The following is a 20,344-nucleotide window of genomic DNA, read 5'->3' as shown; positions in this document are numbered from 1 at the left end:
GATGACTCACAGGCACGCGCTGTTGAAGCAGACTGCCTGCTGCCTCCAATCAGCTATCAAGGATTCCAACCTGAAGCTGGGGCACTTGGGAAACAGGCTCCTTCCTGCTTCAAACCCACACGGCCCGCCACAGGACCAGGAAGCACATCACACTAACCCTGTATGTGAGCGTTTCTTTAACAGCGTTTCTTTAACCTCGCTGCTGTGCAGTTACAGACAGATACTCGTGTGTTGATTCGGATTCTTCAGAAATCCCGCAATTGGTGTTGTTAGTATCGGACAACACCTCCGCTTTTGTTCTAATAACAAAAGGGACCGTGACAGTATGTGAACTTTGCTGGTCTTGTACAGCAACAATTAAGAACATTAGCTGTGCGGTCCAGTGGCCACAAATGGAACACTTTGAAACAGAAGCATGTATAATTTATTATTACAAACAGAGCGGTGCTATTTCAGCTGAACATTCAATGAGAGCTAAGAAAGTTATTTTGTTCATCAGGAAGGAAAGCTATCAAGCCAAATAAAAAATACACCATTTGTAGCAAAAAAATAAAAATAAAATAAAATTTCGTAAACATAATTACTGGTTTTTGAACTCATGAGCTAATCCACTGGACTCGTGCTCAACATGGCCCCGTCTAGGAGGCATATCGTCTGTAACGCGTCAACCAGTCTCCGTTTTGCTTATGCAAATGTATAAACTGAAATGCAAATCCAGAAAGCCCATGCACGGTGAGAGGAAGCTCTGATTACCGTGAGGCCTCGCATATGAAAACAAGTTCACAGAGGAAGCGTGAGCCAGCAGGCAGAGTCACGACAGGGGGGGGGGGGGGGGGTGGTTCCTCACAGCTAGACATGTCCTTCTGCTTCTGAGTGTGAAACGCAATAATCCTGCAGCCCTGACAGTCCAGCTGCACAGGTGCTGAGTTTATGCATGTGAGGCGAACACACGTGTGAATTACGCGTGCCCTGTCCTCCGTGTCGGGGGGGCGTTCCTGTTTGGGTGTGTCTTTAAATTCTGCAACCAGATTCCGGGACCAGAGATCGGTACGAGGTTCTCCTGAACATGCTACTTGGAGATGGAGGAGATTCTCCTATACGAGAACCCGCTGGTGAGTTTCAACCGGAAGCCACAGTGCCGTTTTATCACACTAAACCTTTTTTTTTTTTGTTTTTTGGGAGTTCAGTGGTGAGATGAGGGGGCAACATTAATCAGTGGCATGGTGGGGGTGGCAGCGTGCCACACAGAGCCCAATACCATTAGTGTCTGGATAGGCTCCAAGTGCAAAGGCTGGAAAATATACAGTGGCTTCATGCAGCAGTAATGACACAGTGCCTGGAGCCTGCCATCACACAGACCCCTCTACCTCAGCACTGAGGCCATTTGTTACCAAGATTAAGCATCTATTAGGACCAACTGCCCATTTCGCGATTGGATTCATTAATAATGTCCTCTCTGCTTGGTGGACAATGACTTCAGCCCACACACAGCTGCAAACACAAACCAAAAACCTCAAGCGCTGGCACTACAAAGAAGGCTTTGAAGGTTGACACCGAAGTCGGACAGCCGGAGTATACGGAGACACTTAATAATGTCAACTTCCGAAAAGATATTTGACCCGTGACATTTTCCGTCACAGCTACGCTCATTAGGAGACTCTTTTGTGGCTACACGGTTACCCAACCGAGAGGCCGGGTTCCCAATACAGCTCCCGAAAATGATCTCAAATCACAAGCCACAAATCACCCAGGCTTCCAGGATTTCTTGACTATTAGCGAAGGAGAAAAAAAATGCTCTGACTCAGCAAAGTGAGGTCTGAAGGACTGTGGTAACTGCTTGGCATGTGCAGGGAAGGAACCGGCTGTGCTGGAACCGTGCCATCGGCCGTCTCGGGAGATGTTCCGAGGTCTCAGACGGTGACTAACGGGAGGACTGGATGAGGGGGAGACAAGCAGGACAAGAGACGCGCTTCCGTGAGTGTTGCCGCCACCTTTGAGAGAGACCCAGGTGTCTGAATTTGTATCGACTGATTCTTCTTCTGATGTTACATTTCCCATAATTTTCTGTAATTGTGTGCCATAGCCATCATGCTGTAAAAACAGCTTATGCACTGAATAAATAAACAAACAGATAAATATTCCCCTTACACAAGCCAGTTCTTTATGAAAGATGGAAATTGTGCTTAGTGGAAAGAATGGCTCTCTCCATAAATAGCTGCTGGAAGGAGAGCAGAAAATCAAGAGGCCGAAGGTGATTGGTCACCCGCCCGCCCGTCACGTCCACCACTGTCCCAGACGGAAGTCCCGCCCTCCCCCACCACAGTTACTGAGGTCAGCCTTCCTCCAGGAAACACTGCGGAGCAGAGGTCCTTGTAGGCCGCAGTCGGCACGACACACTCAAGCCTCCAAGCTCACTTCACTTATTAATGGTCTTAGCGGACAGAGATAGTGTGTCTGCAGTACACACGGCTTGATTACACCGTAAACTCATGACCATCAAATATAATGTACTGTACTTAAGTTAAGTGACGGCAACCACAATATCAAGCCTTACGTAATATGGTATTGTATTGCTTATGCAATATCTTGCACTATACGGATATGCACATCTAAAGTTTGTTTTCTTTTTTAAAATGAACGCTAATGTGATCTTAGGCCGAGGTGTTCCCAACAAGGCCTTATTTTGAGCACCCTTACTCAAGACAGACAAGCGCGAGACGAACCATGTGCTACTATATCGACACAGCCCGCCGCGAGCACGCGCTTTAACACAATCATACCGATTCCGTAACCGACCACGCAACTGCCATGTTTACATGGCTCGGTCCTCAACCTTTTACTATGCGGTTATTAATAATGCAGCGGAACTAGGCGGGCTCCTCTCGGCACGCTGGCTTTCCCCGCCGGTGCAGCGTGCGTGGCGTGCGCGGCGCCGACGGCCTTTCGCTCGCGTCCGCGCGCCCCTACGACTGCTCGCGCGGCCTCCTCGCTCGTGCGTGCGGCACGCGCAGCCGGCGGGGTGGCGGGAAGGCGGTCGATGCTGTGACTCATTCGCGATACGCTCACAACGAGCCTGAGCACCGTCAATATTTTAGCGGCGCAATAACGAGCTTGTGTTTTTATTTTAGTTCCGCTGGAGAGGCGAAAGCCTCAAGCCGCACAGATTCGGGCGGTAAACTACAGGGTGATGTGGAACATGCTGAATTGCCAACAGTGAATTAACTACACTTAAGAGACGAAACAGACAGCAATTCTGTGGCGGCGAAGTAAAGCATATCCTGATCTTCAGTATTAAAACAGCGACAGGGTGACGAGGGGAAACGTGACAGGACGCCGTTTGCATTTGAAATAAAAGCCCTATTTGTTCAATAGGAAACTCGCTGCTGCGCTAGAAAATCTCTCTCTCTCTCACACACACACACACACACACACAATCCTGAGATGACGGCGGGATATGATCATTTTCCGTCATCACTTTAATAAAATGATCCAATAACCTAGAAACGCTGAAAACGATCATCAAGGGCTTGTAACGTTATGCTCAAACAGCACCGCTTGCTTGATCTGCTCTAGAAATATATGAATTTGGAGATGGTGAACATACTAAATAACCGTGACGCATCCCCCTTAAATATGTTTCCTCCCGATGGAGTGTGGACGTGAAACACATGAATAAAGCATCCGATTCATCTGGGCCTGGTAACTCGACACCTTCCGACACTTCTCCAGGAGCGAAAGTTCTGTTAACACACGAAGGACTTGAAGATGTCAGGGGTATGAGTCACCCCGACATCGAACCATAACCCCGGCCACGAACCCCGCACACACGCTCGTACCGAACCGGACGGAGGTCCGCAAACATTCTGTTTGTCTTCTCGTCACACCAACTCAGCTTGTACCTCGACATCACTCACATCCGTCTTTACTTCAAGTGTCTTTAAGCAATGCAGCCTTCTGCGAGAGGCGATACCTTTAATACACAACATGCGATATTTTCTATTCATATGGCGACATTCTAGATCAGCCAGACAGTGATGAGAAATAGATCAAGATTATGCAACGTGGATCTCGAATGTGACGGTAATAAAAAAAATCAAAGAAGCGTGTGAGCCGATTTGGTGATTCTGGCGCTACCTGAACCAGACGAGCCCAACGGGCAGGTTTATAGAGATCCTGCATTTTGTACTACCCAGTGAAGTAAACACCAGTTCCCCCGATACAGCAGGGTGATCTAGGAGCTCTAGGGTGGTGAAACTGGCTCAGGTGAGCAGCACACCAACAATGACTCTAGTCTGGAAAATCCACCCATCATTAAATCATTAAATCAAGGTTATTATCCAGCTATTGAGCCAACGTTGCATTTCTCTGGTTATGTTACACACGGGATTGAAGCAGCCCCGCCTGTTTTGCTTGCAATTCTTAGTTAACAAATGTTAAACAAGGGGGGAAATGCATATTGGCTGTAACTCATGTATGGGTCAGACGGTCTGGTGGCTAATTTGGGTCACGTCGGTTCTGGTGTTGGGTAACGTGGACTCATATTGTGCTCTTAGATCCAAAGCGCCAGCTAGCAGGTGACCGTTAGCTGTAATCCGGCGACGCTACCTTTGCTTTTCACCAGCGCCAGTGAACATGACTGTGTGTATAAAAATAACTCGAAGGTACTTTCGGCACTTACCTGTTTTTATTGTGTCAAGACGGACTTCTTATAAAGAGGCTATTTATGAACCCGGTCCATTTGTTTGGCAAATGCCCAAGCGGCTAGTCCACGCACATCCTGGGGCGGGTCGGCGTGTGCCAGCCCGGTGTCGCTCCTCGCTGTTTGTGTACGTTGGCGGACTAAAAAAAGCAGCTCCGCCTGGTTAGCTCTCCGCTAGCCTAGCCAGGCGCCAGGCAGCAGGCGTAACCTCTCCCCCCGGGAGGAGACACCGCTGCTCCGGGTCGTTTTATCGGGATGGGCGCAGGCGTCAGGTCCAGCCGAACGCGCCGCTCGTCTCCACGTCCCTCCGGGCGGACGCGGTCCGATCGGGTTTCTAGGAGTAAATTCCAGATGTGAAGCAATGTGTGTGTGTGAGCTAGCTGTGGACTCCGTGAAACAGGACACCCGAGGATTTACTCCGCGGGTCAGGTTACGTTACAGACCCCTAACCCTGACCTCTGGAAAATATTGCTTCCATCTTTCCGTGCCCACCGCGTCGCGCTATTACTCGCCGCCAGTAGAAATCATCTTAATAGTAGTGATTAAGTTTTTCTGTCACCTCCGCCCGCTTCTCTTCCTTTTAAATCTTACTTGGCTTGGTAGCGCCCCCTCGTGGTGGTTTCTGTAATGCGAAATTTGACGTACTGTAAATCCACATCACTGTCCATGAACGGATTGCGTAAAGTAGGAGTCCTACAAATCACAAAATGGATACATTAGAAATCCGAGAGCCATTAAAAAAAACACCCGTACCAGTTATCAGTTTTTTCAAAGTATGCATTACTTTATTTGGGTTAATCCTGGTGCAAGTGTAAATACTTCCAATGATCTACAGGGACAATGAATAAGCCTAATTTGTTCTAGTTAAAAATCATTGAAGTATTTTAATTCCCATGCATTACAAAGGCATTCCATTCTACGGTGCACAAATATCTCAAAATGTCAAAGGGTCTGCCTTGTAAACCTGTGTAAACAATGCTGGTTGAATATTCTCATGAGAATTGGAAAAGGTCACAAAAGCAATGAAGTCATTAATGGGAATGTTAAAAGGAAATAGATATATGCATTTGGCAACAGCAGAATAGGGAATCCTGTCAAATCTTGTAACAAGGCAAAAAAAACTATTTGATATCAAATATTCACATTTGGCACAGGGAACGCAAAATAAAACTAAAAGGCAAAAATGTACACCAAAGCACATGGCAAAAAATATAAATAGACATATTTCAAGTATGAATGGAATAAGAAGGCAAAAAAAAACATTAAGATTAAAATCCAACAAACTGGAAACCCTTGGAGGTATTGTCCTGTCAGTCACTGTATCAGCAGTAAGAGAGGACGGAAATACATCTACCTGAATGAAATAAGCATACAATCTCCATCTTTTCATGACATAAAAAAGTACTTTTTTCTTGTTTTATACACAAATGTGGTTATTATTAAAATATATTTAAAAATGTGATCTTTACCATGTAGTAAAACATATAAAAAAATATCCTACAATAACAAAAGTAGAAATATTGACACATCAGATTATGTACAGTGGAGGAGAATCCGGAGTCCAAAGAAAAGAGAGAAAGTCTTTACAATCCTTGGAAGAGGAAACGAGTTCCTAGTTACGTGTTGACAGAAGAGCGGAGAACGTGGAATCGTTTTAGAGTCATGCGGATGCATCCCAGGTCACGGTTCACCTTCTCCAGGCGGGTTTCTAAGGTCACCTGGGAAAAGGAACATGTTTGGATGGAGGGAAGTCACCACTACGCTAGAAGTATGCACTTTCACATAGGCAATTGCTCCAAAAAGGGCACGAAGATGGAGAAGAAAAAGCAGCTGGTACCTCGTCGAGTTTGGTCTGCAGGCTGACCCGGGCTCCAGCCCCCGGGATTCGACTGAGCGCTGCCTCGATCTGTGAAGGCAAGGGCGGTAAAGATACTGAAAAATATTTGGAAGGCAACCGCTACTTAAAAGAACAATGGGTGCAACATTGCTCGGAAACTACACTTCCCAGCATGCATGTGAGGAGTAGGGAGGGGGGGGGGGGGGACGACGACATGACGTCAGCACTCTAAAAATAGGGATTGTTAACTGGAGCAGAATTCAACACAATGAAGCCAGATTGCGTTGTGCTGAGGTGGACTGCACCCAGGGGGCTGACTCAAAGCCCAAGACACGAACGCCAGAGGGCGGGACCTACACTGGAGGTGCCCATGGGTGGAGCTACAGCTATATTTCAGTTAGCAAACTCCTCCCCAGCAAGTTTATCTAATGAAGAGATGAACAAGTGTCACTCTGTACAGAGCCTCCAGGCTTGAGAGGAAGACACGCACCCCTCGTCATTTTATGTGCCTAGATTATCAGGATTACATCGGGATTAGACTTAACCTTGTGCAATTACAACAAGTACTGAAACACATCTCCGGATTATAATCCAACTGCTGTACCGCATGTGAAATGCAAATCTGCTCCTGCCGTCTGACAACCAGCTTCTCACCCTTTCTCCATGTGTAAATGACTGGAGCAGCTTTGACAATTCCGGACGGCAATAAAGTCGCATCATGGGCTCACCAGCCTCGGTGTGCTTCTACACGTCTTCACGGCATGACCTCACACGTCGCGTTTTGTCCTCTGTGAGATCTGGCCTATCATATTTCAATCTGTGCTCAGTGCCTTTATGTGCAGATAATCCCTTTTAAATATAGTCCTGATCTTCCAAATGCTTGAACTGACCAGGTGTGAACAGGCTCAGGGAAGGGCCTGGCCGGCAAGCAAACTGTGAGCTTAACGGTGCCATTTTGTTTACGTAGCGACACGTCATAATAAAAGCGCGGTCGGTTCACCCACAGAGTGTGCGCTGCCAAGAATCACCCTCCTCAGCATCCTGGACAGAGCAAAGAAGCCCCTCCCCCGACCATAGTCACGAGCTGCTGACGTGGACATGTGCCACACATTACATCTCCGTCTGGAGTGAGGCTGGACTGTGGCACACTGCCATATTGTTAATCTGTAAAAAAGGTGGACCATAAACTATGGCTGCCCAAACCTTTTTGAACCAACCTGTCCAGACAGCAGATCAGAAATGGCAATCAAATGAAAACAGTATGAAAGTCCCTCTTCTCTATGCCATTTGTAATCCTACATCATTTTATAACACAAGTCATCAGATTGCACCAAGTCTAATGAAAGTCTTATAAAAATACCAATCAACTAATGTATTAAAGCTGCATTCTGGCTTTGAATTCGTTGCTATTAAAGATTCAGTTGCTATCGGAAAGCTATTCATCTCGAAAACACAGGGCAAGAGACTTCATAGATTGGGGGGGGGGGGGGGGGTGTCATCCTGATTGTACGGGCTACAGGGGGCCAGGAGGTGGGTTCAAAGCGCCGACAAATTAGCATGTTAGAGGAGCCAGACAGAAGGGCAATGGCTCACCCGCTGTTTCTCCTGCGTGAGCTCATCAAACAGCCTCTCGGCGTCGGCTAGGGACTGGACGTGGGAGTAACAGGAGAGGTTGGCCAGCAAGGACGAGTCCGCAGCGGTCTGCTCCTCCGGGCCGGGGGGCATGGCCAGCTCCTCCGCGTCACTGCTGCCCGCAGGCTCCGCCCACCCCGTGCCAGACCGTGCATTGGCTGTGCAAAAGGACAAAGCCCTTACTTATAACGTAATGGGACAAAAATACAAATGTAAATTATTTTGTACATCTTAGTGTTGTCGCAATACATGTCTGTCAGCTAATGTTCTAAGTGTCAAAAACAATTTGTTTCGCACGATGTTTATCGTGTCAGCAGAACTAGATTTCATTAGCTGTTAAGCACTAGCGCCAGCTGTAAATAAAGCTACTGTAGGTTATCCAACAGAGCTCTAATGTGGGACATTGAGGGTAGTGGGACAATAGAACCAACGTACTTACAAACTCCCTGCACGCCCGAAATCAGAGCACAACTTGGATAAGAACCATTAATATTGGATGAAAATGAAGGCAAAAGCCAGAGGCACCTTCTGATCTGTCTGCCAGCGCGATCTGCGGTCTGGTCCTCGCGCTGGACGCAGACGGCAGGGATGAGCCGAAATCTCTCTGATCGAAGCGCAAGCTGAGTCTAAAAACAGAGGCAGGGGCTTCAGGAACGAGGGAGGATAAACCAGAGGGGTGGGGGCACCAAGCAGCTTCACGACTGCACAGGGAGGCGTGGCGGAGCGAAACACTCGCCTGTTATGGAGGTGCTGACAGGGCAGGGGCCGGCCGAACGCCGTGGACACATTCTCCGTCGGGCAGCGCTTGGGACTGGACTTTGCTGAAAGGGGCTGAATCAGGGTTTCTCTCTTCGCTAACACACACACACACACGTACACACACGTTTACCATCCCAAAACCTCAGTCGGACCTGATGTGTTTGATGATTGATGCTTACAGATTACTGAACGACTCGTGGGTGTTGAGCTGAGCCGGTTGCAGCTCCTGAGGGGGTGTGGCTTACTCACTGGGAGTGGAGGGAAGGCCGGCCCTCTGTGTCCTGGGGGGCAGGGAGGAGGAGCGGTGGCCCTCAGGAGAGAGACTCCTCTGGGCCCGGAGCCCAGAGCCCCCCTGCTCCAGCAGAGGCTCCCACATACTGTCCACAAATGCTACAGTAGGTCTCCTCTTTCCTAGCCCTACACACACACACACACACACACACACAATACAGATTCATAAACGTGCGAAGAACTACAATCGCAGAAGACGTATAGTCCGGGCTGGTGAGTGAGTGGATCCTACGGGAGTAGCTGCTCCGTGCCAGGGCCCGGCCCTCCGTGGCCTTGGTATCCTCCATCTGAATCAGAGCCTTCACCACTGGCGCCAGCGGAGAGTCCCTCCTGGCACACGCCTCCTCGGCCTGCTCCCTCTCGGGGGGCGAGCGGCGTCTGGAGGGGGAGCAGCAGACCACGTCAGCGGAGCACTTTTAACATTCCACGGCTGTTACGTTCGACCGTGGGGCAGCCGCAACGCCCTGCGCCTTGTGCGTTTAATCGCTGCAGACGAGCCAATCCCGGTGGGGCTGTGCCCGGCGGGTAAAGCGTACCCTTTGGCATGCATGGCTGTCTTGTCGTGAAGGCCAGGGGTCTTTGTGCTGCATTCCACGTCATGCTGCCTTTTTCCTGGAGACATCAGCAGATCAGGGTGGTGGAATAAACTAGAGGAGTTCAGAAGTCGTTGGAAAACGCATAAATGCATTAGAAACATGGAAAATGCTTTTTTTTTTTTTTTTTTTGCTAGGTGTCGAACCCTAACTGAGTGTTCAGTGTTGAGTGAAACATCGTAATGCTAGGTGTCATACCCTAACTGAGTGTTCAGTGTTGAGTGAGACATCGTAACACTAGCTGTTGTACCCTAACTGAGTGTCGAGTGAAACATCGTAATGCTATGTGTCGTACCCTAACTGAGTGTCGAGTGAAACATCGTAACGCTAGGTGTTGTACCCTAACTGAGTGTTCAGTGTTGAGTGAGACATCGTAACGCTAGGTGTCGTACCCTAACTGAGTGTTCAGTGTTGAGTGAAACATCGTAACACTAGCTGTTGTACCCTAACTGAGTGTTCAGTGTTGAGTGAAACATCGTAACGCTAGGTGTTGTACCCTGCTCCCGAAGGCTGAGCGTGGCTCTTGGGAGCTTGACGGGATTTGGCCATGTTCTCATGCTCCAGCTGTTTAACTTGGGCCTCCAGTTTGGAGATGACCCTAAAATCACATGTGACATTTACATATGGATATTTGCATATTTACATATACGTGGACTTTTTAAGTGCCACCATTTTTGCCACACTGAAGGCTGGTTTTCATAATGACCTAAGGAATGAGTGACTGAGCTTTTTAAATGTGAATTACCTCTTCAGTTCAGAGATTTCTTCACTGGCATCAAAGAGTTTATTCTCAGTGGCCACCAAATTGTCCTGTTCAAAACATTATCAAGAAACATGTTTGTTAGGAACAACATCCACACACACAAATAATATTTTATTGCAATTTTTATTTACAATTTTTACCTTAACTCTCTCATGATCCTTTCTTAATGAGTCGTATTCCTGAAGCAGCTGAGGAGAATAAGAAAAGATCCGTCTCATCATCATCATCATCATCATCATCATCAAACAACCCCCTGGAATCGGCTCCACAAATCAGTCCCCAACATTCACCGCGACGCACGCGAGCGGCACAATGAACGGCACACGTGCACCGGCCACGTTTGTGAGACACTCACGCCCTGGAGCATCTCGCGCTCCTTCTTCCCACGGGCCTCCTTCTCGTCGGCCTCCCTGCAGGCGCTCTGCGCCGTCTCCTCCAGCTGCCTCACGCGGCTCCTCAGCCTGGCCATAGACGCCTCCTTCTCCCTGCCGCTACGCTTGCTCTCCTCCAGGTGGCGCTGCAGAGCACGCACCGCCGAGCCGGCTGCCTCATAGCGCTCCGGCCACTCCGCCTGGCGTCGGAAAAACACAAAAACAGAAGACGTCAAGGAAAAAGCGCACACACACACACACACACACACGTAAACCATGGCGATGGCTTCCAGTGAGGAACACGGTTAATTGACAGCTCCACACCGAGGCACTGTTCCTGTCACACATCCCAGCACTTGGGGCCCTGCAGGCCTCACAGGTGACCTGTGACTCGTACCAGCTGTCTCTCCAGGTGCCGGTTTCTGGTCTCCAGCTCCCGGATCCGGCCGCTGGCCTCCGTGACGGCTCGTTCCAGGTGCTCACACCTGTCAGTGGCCATTAACAACATAAGTCATTACGCAGCGTGGGAATTACTGCACATGATGGGCTGTAGCTAAAGCAGCATTCTTCGTCATTATCATGAAACGATCATTCATAAGTTTAAGTTGCCAACATTGCAAATTGTGATTTTCACCGCAATCCTCTGCATTTACCCATCTGTGCAGTTAGAGCGCACACACACACACAAAAACAAACACACACACACAAAAACACACACACTCTAGTGATCACTAGGGGGCTGTGGTGGGCACCCGGGGAGCAGTTGGGGGTTGCACCAGGGCCGGAGAATCGAACCCACGACCCTCCGGTCACAAGACCAGTTCCCTGACGTCGAACCTCTCTAGCAGAATGCGGTTGCTCCTCTCCACGTCCAGGGGAAGGCTGGCCAGGTCCAGCTTCTCCTTCAGGGTGGCGATCTCTGCCTCGTAGTATGCGCGAAGATCCGCCACGTGCCGAGCGTGCTTCTCCCTCAGGTTCTGCCTCAGCCTGGGGGAAGATGGCCGTGTCCATACTGGGCTTGTGGCACGCGGGCAAAAACCGACCGGGGAGACCCTAACACATACGGCTGTAACCACCCCGCAACCAACAGACACTGACAGCAGGGAGCATTTACAGTTTGATGGACTACACCGGCCCCTTCTTGACTAGCTTAGTCTTGCATTTTAAGACCCACCACTTGATTCTTGGATGTGGTTCCTAGATATTTTCTCAAAGACGTGTCGCATGCTGTCGGTCCTGACATTTTATGTACTGTAAATAGTTCTCTAGTCTGTAGAATGTCACCATCCTGTTTAAAACATAAAATATTTCATTTACACCCTTCAGTTCTTTTCTTTCAAATGAAGATGTAATTATTATTTCATTATTATTTCTTTTTTAGCTTTCTTCATTTTTAAGTAATAAGATTCTGGATAAATTCTTACTTGTGGATAAACCGCTTACTTTTCTTTTGCTGTGTTATTCAGGATACTGATTAAAGTGGATTTCCTCTCAAAAACAAAATATTTAAGATACTTATTCTCCTTCAGCGGCTCTTCCCCCATCTCAGGCCCCATTTCATTGTAAATGTCACTGTAGTTACACTGTCTCTTAGATCTATAAAAGTGTAATGTGTCTTACTGCAGTTACACATACACTGTTGTACCTCCAAGCACATAAGCTCATGTTCTTTTTTCCAGCTTGAATTGATTGCTAGGCTAAAATGTATTCTGCCTATTAGAGTCATTCATTCATGATTATTATGCATGTACTCTATACCCGAATTTGCCAGTAAGCCCGATCTGGGATAGAGCGGATTGGTACCAAGAGCATGACAGCGTCTCTATTACACGGTCTTGTTATCCTTTTCTGTTACCAGAGACTCGTTTCACCCTCATTTCATTTTTCAATTTGTTGTATTACTATTTTCCATTTTGTATTATTGCTTAAATCATTTTACTTTACTAAAAAGCTGTTCGATCAAATCAGCGATCCATGCTCTACAAATGAAGTAAATACAGTGAAAGCTAATGAAACCAGCACGGACTGTTTGACTTCGTGAGTCTGTGTTGGTGATGTTCTGACGTGTGCGATCCTTACAGTGAGAGGACCACGGGGTCGTCCAGCGAAGTCGAAGCCTCCCGCCCCCCGCCGTTCAGGCGCTGCTCACGTGCAGGCGGGCGCTCGGGCCGCAGCGTCACCGCGGCCGTGCGGCTGCCCTCGTCCTCGCCGCTGCCCCTCTGGACCGGAGGCGGGACCGGTGGGACCGGGCTCCGTTCGGGACCGGGCTGGGTGGACAGGCTGCTGGTGTTGGACACGCAGTCGGTGTCCGTGTCACTGCGCAGGGCCGTGGCCCAGTCCGGGCTGACCGGTTCGGCGCCGGTGGCAGGGCAGGGGCGGGCCCGGCCCGGCAGGGACGGGCTGCTGAAACGTGAGGGTGACGTGAAGCCAGACGTGCGCTCCGATTGCCTCGCCGCCCCCGCAGGGTCCTGGGTCAGCACCTGTAATAGCATGTGAAGTCATTTAATGGAGGGATTCAACTACTCGATATATGACTTGCTGACTTAATAAGGGGAAGAAAGGATAGATATGTAATATAAAGATGAAAACTGATTTTGGGAACTCAAGGAAGCTTCTCTGGGTTTTATTGCGGCGATATTAGTTCTGGAACCTTGAACCAGAATCTCATCAGGGTTTTTCAGGTTTTTAGCAGCATACGATTTCAGACATCCCGCCTCCCTCACACATTTCCCTAAGGGAGACTTGCGTATCTAAAGTGACAAAATCATACATCGCAGCAATAGACTTACTGTAGAGAGTGAGATTAAATTTGCCGAATTAAATAATGAAGTTTCTAATGTGCGAAAGCACATACGCACATAAACGTAGGATGGGGGCGGAGCCTGTGGTGTGAAGAATTCGGGCGCTCACCTGAAGAGACGAGGCGTCTGAGGTAATTAAGGAGTCCCACTCTTGGCATTTGGGCTCTCCCTTGTGCTTGCCCCGGTAGATCTCCTTCAGAGACAGAGAGGGTCTGGCCTCATCTGCCAGAGGCTACAGGTGACAGGGACATACACTCAGGAAACAGAACACAAAAAGCCAAACACACACACACACACACCTCGGAACGATGCTATGAGCAGATGGGTGTCTCACCAAGAAGACAAACGTAACAATTAGGTCAAATTTACCTGGCTCAGAGAGACATCCTGCATTAGGAGGAAAGAAGAAGTAGTTTCAAAGCTGTCAGGTAGAGGGCGGTAGAGATCACTCTCGTCTAGCTTCCAGTAGGTCAGCCCTTAGGAACATTTGTTAAAGCTTGAATGTGAACACTATTAAAGCTACGTATCACCAAAAAATAAGATTCTAGGATTAACTATGCTAATAAAATCTCATTTAGAAAATAGCAGCAAAAATAATCTGCCATTAGGATTTGTGGTAGGCAGAGATTACCAGAGGCTTCAGACACAAGGCTGTCACTTCTCCTCAGATGAGCGGGCTTCAACGAGGGTGCCATAGATTGAGGCTGAAAAAAAAAATCCCACAGAAATGAAAAGGGAGTTCAGTCTAGACAGACCCAGACTTCAAACGTCCTCAGTGTTACTACGAGGATGTGACACAATAACATGTAACTATTACACAAATGTTATTATGGTCAAATGTTACGTAAATACTACTACTATTATTAGTGATTAATTAATAATACATTAATAATAACAAATCAAGGCCAAGAACAGAACTGATGGGAGAGTAAAATGTACCAACACAGAACATCACAGAAAGCACTCCTGAATATAGACAATAAGTTCTAATATTCCTCTAGCAGGAAAAGATTGAACTCTGAATATTGCTCAAATATCAACTTACATTAATTGTTCCTAAACTCACTTGTTTTATCTCTAAAACATCCTAATGGACGTTTTAAATACTACATGTGTACGCATCAGATTCATAGACTGTGTAAATACAAACACTCCCACATATTGGTATATTGTGACCAAGAGCGGGCGATCTTCCCAAAAATCCAAATCACGAAAATCACAAATATTTAACACCCAATCACAATCAACAATCAGAACTGCGAACTTTCGTCCCAATTTTGAAACGTACTGTTGAGAATATTCAGATTCAAAAGTTTACGGACTTCTCTATTTACGCCATTTAAAACAAATACTGCATGAAACACAATAAATAAATAACATATTTCAAGCGTTGCAGTATGTAAAGGCAAATGCACACATAACTTTCATGCTTGTCTTCTGCACTCCCGTCGTCAGTGTTGGTAAAACTCACCATACCACGCACGTAGAGTGTCTTAAATCACACACTGCACTCGGCTTTAAACGGCAGGAGAAAGCCTTGAGCCAGGAGGCCACGTGGACTTGGTGGGAGGAGAGGGCCATTACAGCTCACAGACACCGCAGGCTTAGTCCCACGGCACGTCACCACCCCTCTATTCTGTCCTTTACCATCTTCGTCGTGTTTGTAACGTTCCAATATGCACGCCAATGAAAACTGTGTATGGTGACAGGGTCGTATGACCCGAGCTAACCCCATTCGGCATGGTCCTTCAGATAAGGTGCATGAAAAGAATTGTTGTATTAACCTCTGAAAGTGCAGTTTAACAAATAACTTTGATTTGAGAAAGATCCACCACTGCATAGTCACACTACACTATCGAATCCCTTTAAAACACCAGCTCCTCATCCTTCGTGCTGCTAGGTCTCTTCGAACGTTTTTTTTTAATGCATCACACGTGAAAGAACATGATAGAGATATGTGGTACAATATGCCCATCAGCACAGTTTCAAAACATTAGTAGAAGACATAAAATGTCACCTCTACGATTTGCTTGAAAAATAGATTGCGCAGGTCTTCAAGATTATTCATGATATCAGTACTCGGATCGCACAACCCCTAGCTGTGACATTCACAAGAAAGTACTCATGATATATTGCCGTTTTGATATATCGTACATTCCGCTAGTTACTTATATTAATTAAAGAACCGACTACAGAGACTTGATTGGTCCTTATGGTCTTCAATAGACACAACTAACCACAAAGAAAACAGCACAGATCAAACGCTGCAGATAAAAGAAGGTGAATCCAAAAGTTGTGCATTTCTTGCTTACATCATCCACGCTGTCCACGTGGCCCTTCGGTGAGCAGGCAGACTCACGCTCCTCGCCCCTCTTCATCGGCACCGACCCGTTCTGGGTGGCTTTGGGTTTCTTTTGCCTGTGTTTCTGCCTCTGGGCCCAGGAGGTCAGCGGTTGACTAGCGAGACATAGCAAGAAAACAAGTACTTACTACTGAAACGTCAGTGAAGTCTTCAAACTTCATGCTGAGCTATTTGATACCAGGCTATGTAGCTCTTTCTACACAAGTTAAATAAAGAGGGGGTCTTCAATGTACCGTGGAGAATTATTGCTAATCCATGTTTACACCAAGTTCGTACAAAAAAAGGTTGTCCCAGGTTGCATTGGCTAAGAACATTTGCTTACTGAAAACCAGTTCATGATAGACTATTGGGCTTGGTTTACAGCAGATATATTAATAAAGCAAAGAAATGCAAAAATGTCATGAAATAATTTAACTCCATGCTGATTGCAGTGCTCTGGTCACAGATATGACCATATAAAATGTAGTAGTAAAATGAAAGACTTTTTGAAGTATGTTTTTTTTTCACAGAAATAAGCAGAGAATTCCAAGAGGTTTCACATACTTTTGGGAACAACATGTAAAACAAGAGTCATCACGGTCACTACTTAAGACCCGGATCACTGATATGACATTATAATATAATATTTAATCTAATATATAATATTACACCCGCTAGTAAACACGACACCCCCCACCTGCTTAATCTCTGTTTGTCAGCAGGGGGACTGGTCCCAGTAGTGGCAGTTGCGTGAGGTGCTCCGCTGGGAGAGGGGGCGCTGTTCGGCACACCATGCTGCCCCTGTGGGCTGGATTCAGCTAGGGGAGAATGCGCAACGGCGCCGCCCTGCTGTCTGGCGAGCCACGGCACCCCCTCCCTCCTCTCTGGCACACGGGGCGGTCCTGCTTCTGGCGACGGCCCCCAGGCAGAGAGCGTCCCGTACCCGCTGCTCAGGACCGTCACCAGGCCCTCGTCGGAGCTTTCCTGCGGGTCAGCCGTCAGCTGCGGGGAGGCGGGAGGTCCCGGGGCCGGCGCGGACGCCCTGCTCTCATTGGTGACTTCCGGCCGAGGCTCCGCCTTGGTTGGGCTCTGCCGGTTCTGTAGCTGCACCAAGGCTTTGATCTCATCCTGAATGAGCTGAGACGAGACACGAGCAGAACGCGCTCAGCATGTCTCGCACGCGATACAGCGCAAGCACATACAGCTGAACAGAACCATACTAAAACACCATTTGGAAAACGCTGGAAAGTTCCGACTGCTTCGGCCACTGACCTGTATTTGGCACTGATACTGTTCTTGCTGAGCTAGGATTTGTTCTTGGTATTGCTTCTCCACCAGCTGAAAGAGATGCAGCCATCTGCCCTGTTGGAAGAGAGATGACATCAAATCCAGAGTTCCATTTTCTCATGCAATTAAATGTTTCAAGAAGTGGTTTAGCATAGCAGCCTTAAGAGTGAATGCCAACGTTTTTTTTACAAAGTTTATTTCTAGCAAAAATCACTGTTTGTACACAGCTTTCTTGTGACACAATATATTCTTCAATACAAGCCTTACAGGTTACATTCAAAGAATTCTTCAAAAACAGTCATTTGCTACCCGGATGTCTCAGGACATTTCAATGTGCCACAGACGCCTCTTTAAATCCTCTTTCCCCCCTTGAACGCTGACAGCATCATAACCACCTTCAGATGTTCCAGGTGTCTTGTGGGTGTTTTGATTAATCACTGTGTTCACACGATCCAACAATAATTCTGGCAAAGATACCGCAGGCTGGCATTTAACCACAGAAAGGTTTCACAGTGCATCACAGCAGCGGTTACGACGACTGTGACAACCGCAACAACTGCAGCAGCAGCGGAGAGCGTGCAATTTCAACCGTTTCCCCAGCAACACCCTTTAGGGCAGAAGAGCAGTGGGCCTTGTCTGCTTTTGGGGGGAAGATGTATGCTAATCGTCAGCCTTCTAGGCTTCACTATGTAAACTGGCTTAAACTATAACTAAAGATAGGACCATGAAATAGAAAACTGGATTAATTTATGCAGCTTTACCCCAAGTTCTTGCCTTTTGTTATCAACAAGTAAGGATAGCGTACTAAATCAACCTGTAGAAGATAAGCTGCACCATTTATATCGTCTCTCCCCCAGGTGGTCTGTGCCAGCTGTCCGTCAACCCAGTCATGTGTCTCAGTGTGTGACTTTTTCCACCACAGTTACCATCAGCTGGAGTTCTGGGGGAGGGCCCATGCACTGTAGTGGGCGGAGCAAGGCTCACCTCACACCACGCCCCTTACCTCACAGTTCTTCCAGATCTCGGGGTCTGTCGCACCACTGCTCTGGATCTCCTGCACCAGGGCACGAAGGGTCTCCAGTGAGCTGGGGTTGATGAAGGGCAAGCTCTTCCCCGAGCCGAACTCCTCTTCAGTACGAAGACACAGATTTCTGCAGCATGCGATTTGGACCAGAACAAAAAGATCCGTTTTTGTTTTGTTTTTCTCTCCAAACATGAATCATATCTGCAGGGTGTTCGGTTCTGCATGCCAGCTGACGGAAGACCAGTAACTGAATTAGTAAACGCACCTAATTTTGTGGGAAATGGTGCATGCTGGTATGCTGGAAGGTCGTGTCAGCGTGGCATCTCCCGCCACCTGGAGGAAGCCCTCCAAGGTTCGTACAGCAGGACGGTGCTCCTCAGGACCGGCCGGGCCCGACGCCGTGTCCTCTGAAGAGACCCCGGACGCCTCGCTCTCCTTCCCGCCATTGGCACTAGTGTGGTCGTGGCTCAGAGCCACGGAGCTGGACACGTCCTCAGAAATGCTGTCATCTGTGGACATGCTTAATTGGTCCGGCTAGGTGAATGCATTTGAGAGCTGTAGACGAAAAATGAATAAACAATAACACAAATACAACTAAACAACCGGTAAGCACAGTGTGAGACTACAGCAAGGACTCTTGCGTTGCACCAAACTGTAGGTGCTGCAGGATTTCACGCTCATAAAGAGCGTTAATAGCTGCACGGCAAACACAAGCAGGCGGTTTCTGTGCAGATGAGAGATTTAGGCTCATTTTGTAGAGAAAACCTTTAGCAATATATCAAAACAAAGATCATAGCAACAAAAAAGGAGAAAGAAAAGCGAAGAGCTGCCTTCATCTAAACAGATCCGTATTCTGCACAGTAGGTTTTTAGTCAAACGTAACCCTGCGATCTGATAAAAGAACAAGCCACCAACGCAAAAATAACCGCCAACACTAAAGCGGGTCGAGCCAGTGTGGTAAATAAAGAAATCAACTTTAAGTCAGTCATCGTATATTCCACTTGAAAACAACCACATTCGACCGGAGACCTGTATCGTGTTGCCAATAAAGCTAGCCAGCTACACAACTTCTAATAGTTTAGTCCTTCATTGAGCATCGCTCGCCAACTTGAATTCGCGACTGGGTTCATCAACTGGCTAATTAGCCACCAGTTATCAGTATATAAAGCTATCAAGCTAGTTACCATATATACACAGATTAGGAAAGTCAGCTAAGCTAACTTCACATACGCGGTCTTTAACATTGTATCCCTGAATGCTTGACAGCTAACAGGTACTTCAGTGCCAGTTATGAAGGGACTGAACAGCCCAGCGAGGTAACGGCACTTCCTCTCAGCTAGCTAACGTATAACTGGCTGGCTAGTTAGCCATGCTAGCTAATTCCAGAGGCAAGTCAACGACTGACATGTTCGCGGCTAAGCAAGATAGCTATTAAAACCTAGCCACCTTTCGACCGTGCGAAACGCCCTTGAACTTTAACAACGCCGATTAAAATGTACCGAGATTAATTCAGAGGTCAAATTATAAACGCGAAATTAACCGCACTTACTTGTAAACTTGCATCACCACTCCTCCCATTTTGACATGTCCCTTATGCGCCTTTCCCTGCACCACAAACGTTCAATCGACACGCCGACGAAATGCGCCGCGGGATCCTATTGGTCGAATGAATTCCGAACGGTGCAAGTTGTTTGGCCAACCCAATGGTCGACGTGAATTCTGAATTGTGATTGGTACAAACGAACATATTCAGCATGTTTAAGAAAACAACAGAAATCGTGTTGCTCCGATGGGTTGTATTGACAGTAAACTCGACAGACTGTATATTTATTTATTAGCCTTTTACCAAATATTTTGTCAATGGGCAAAGCTAAAATAGTGATCATAATCATTTTGGTTCAACAGAATAAAATATAGCTAATATATTGAAGGGAAATTGAACGGCA

General features: G+C 47.4%; 2 protein-coding genes and 1 long non-coding RNA gene across 8 annotated transcripts in view; 1 reads left to right on the top strand and 2 right to left on the bottom strand.

Annotated features, from left to right (window-relative positions):
• Positions 1-5,281, bottom strand: part of pitpnm2 (phosphatidylinositol transfer protein, membrane-associated 2) — a 33,195-nt gene extending 27,914 nt beyond the window's left edge. For 3 of the 5 annotated variants that reach the window (XM_077020752.1, XM_077020754.1, XM_077020755.1), the window contains exon 1: positions 4,679-5,281. The gene's annotated coding sequence lies outside the window, so the exon portion shown is untranslated. The remainder of the gene's footprint in view (positions 1-4,678) is intronic. The other 2 variants (XM_077020756.1, XM_077020757.1) reach the window with 1 other exon arrangement.
• LOC143526100 (uncharacterized) lies at positions 905-9,183 on the top strand. 2 transcript variants are annotated; one of them, XR_013133818.1, is made up of 3 exons: positions 905-1,112; positions 1,851-1,974; positions 9,109-9,183. It is a non-coding gene; the product is annotated as an uncharacterized LOC143526100 (long non-coding RNA). The 2 variants fall into 2 exon arrangements; XR_013133817.1 differs by lacking the exon at positions 9,109-9,183 and adding an exon at positions 2,216-2,308.
• mphosph9 (M-phase phosphoprotein 9) lies at positions 5,462-20,044 on the bottom strand. Its single transcript, XM_077020758.1, has 24 exons — positions 19,948-20,044; positions 18,664-18,953; positions 18,378-18,525; positions 17,360-17,449; positions 16,785-17,224; positions 16,059-16,203; positions 14,378-14,450; positions 14,116-14,222; positions 13,856-13,978; positions 13,025-13,425; positions 11,783-11,932; positions 11,343-11,430; positions 10,930-11,145; positions 10,715-10,762; positions 10,557-10,621; positions 10,308-10,409; positions 9,755-9,865; positions 9,451-9,596; positions 9,177-9,344; positions 8,905-9,022; positions 8,694-8,794; positions 8,130-8,326; positions 6,537-6,605; positions 5,462-6,417 (listed from the first exon to the last, which is right to left on the bottom strand). The coding sequence occupies exons 2-24, from the start codon at positions 18,915-18,917 to the stop codon at positions 6,316-6,318; spliced, it is 3,462 nt and encodes a 1,153-aa protein (XP_076876873.1). The 5' UTR covers positions 18,918-18,953; positions 19,948-20,044; the 3' UTR covers positions 5,462-6,315.
• Positions 20,045-20,344: the final 300 nt, after the last annotated feature.

Source organism: Brachyhypopomus gauderio, chromosome 10 (genome assembly GCF_052324685.1).
Source record: "Brachyhypopomus gauderio isolate BG-103 chromosome 10, BGAUD_0.2, whole genome shotgun sequence".
Taxonomy (NCBI): domain Eukaryota; kingdom Metazoa; phylum Chordata; class Actinopteri; order Gymnotiformes; family Hypopomidae; genus Brachyhypopomus; species Brachyhypopomus gauderio.
This window is presented reverse-complemented; position numbering and strand designations above follow the sequence as displayed.

What these genes read in the sequence shown, in the direction of transcription:
- mphosph9 (XM_077020758.1), bottom strand. Translation starts at nt 18,917, where the DNA reads ATGTCCACAGATGACAGCATTTCTGAGGACGTGTCCAGCTCCGTGGCT. An exon ending in ACGTGGACAGCGTGGATGAT is followed by an intron (nt 14,451 to 16,058) that starts GTAAGCAAGAAA and finishes TTTTTTTTTCAG; the next exon opens with CCTCAATCTATGGCACCCTC. An exon ending in GAAATCTCTGAACTGAAGAG is followed by an intron (nt 10,410 to 10,556) that starts GTAATTCACATT and finishes ATGTGATTTTAG; the next exon opens with GGTCATCTCCAAACTGGAGG.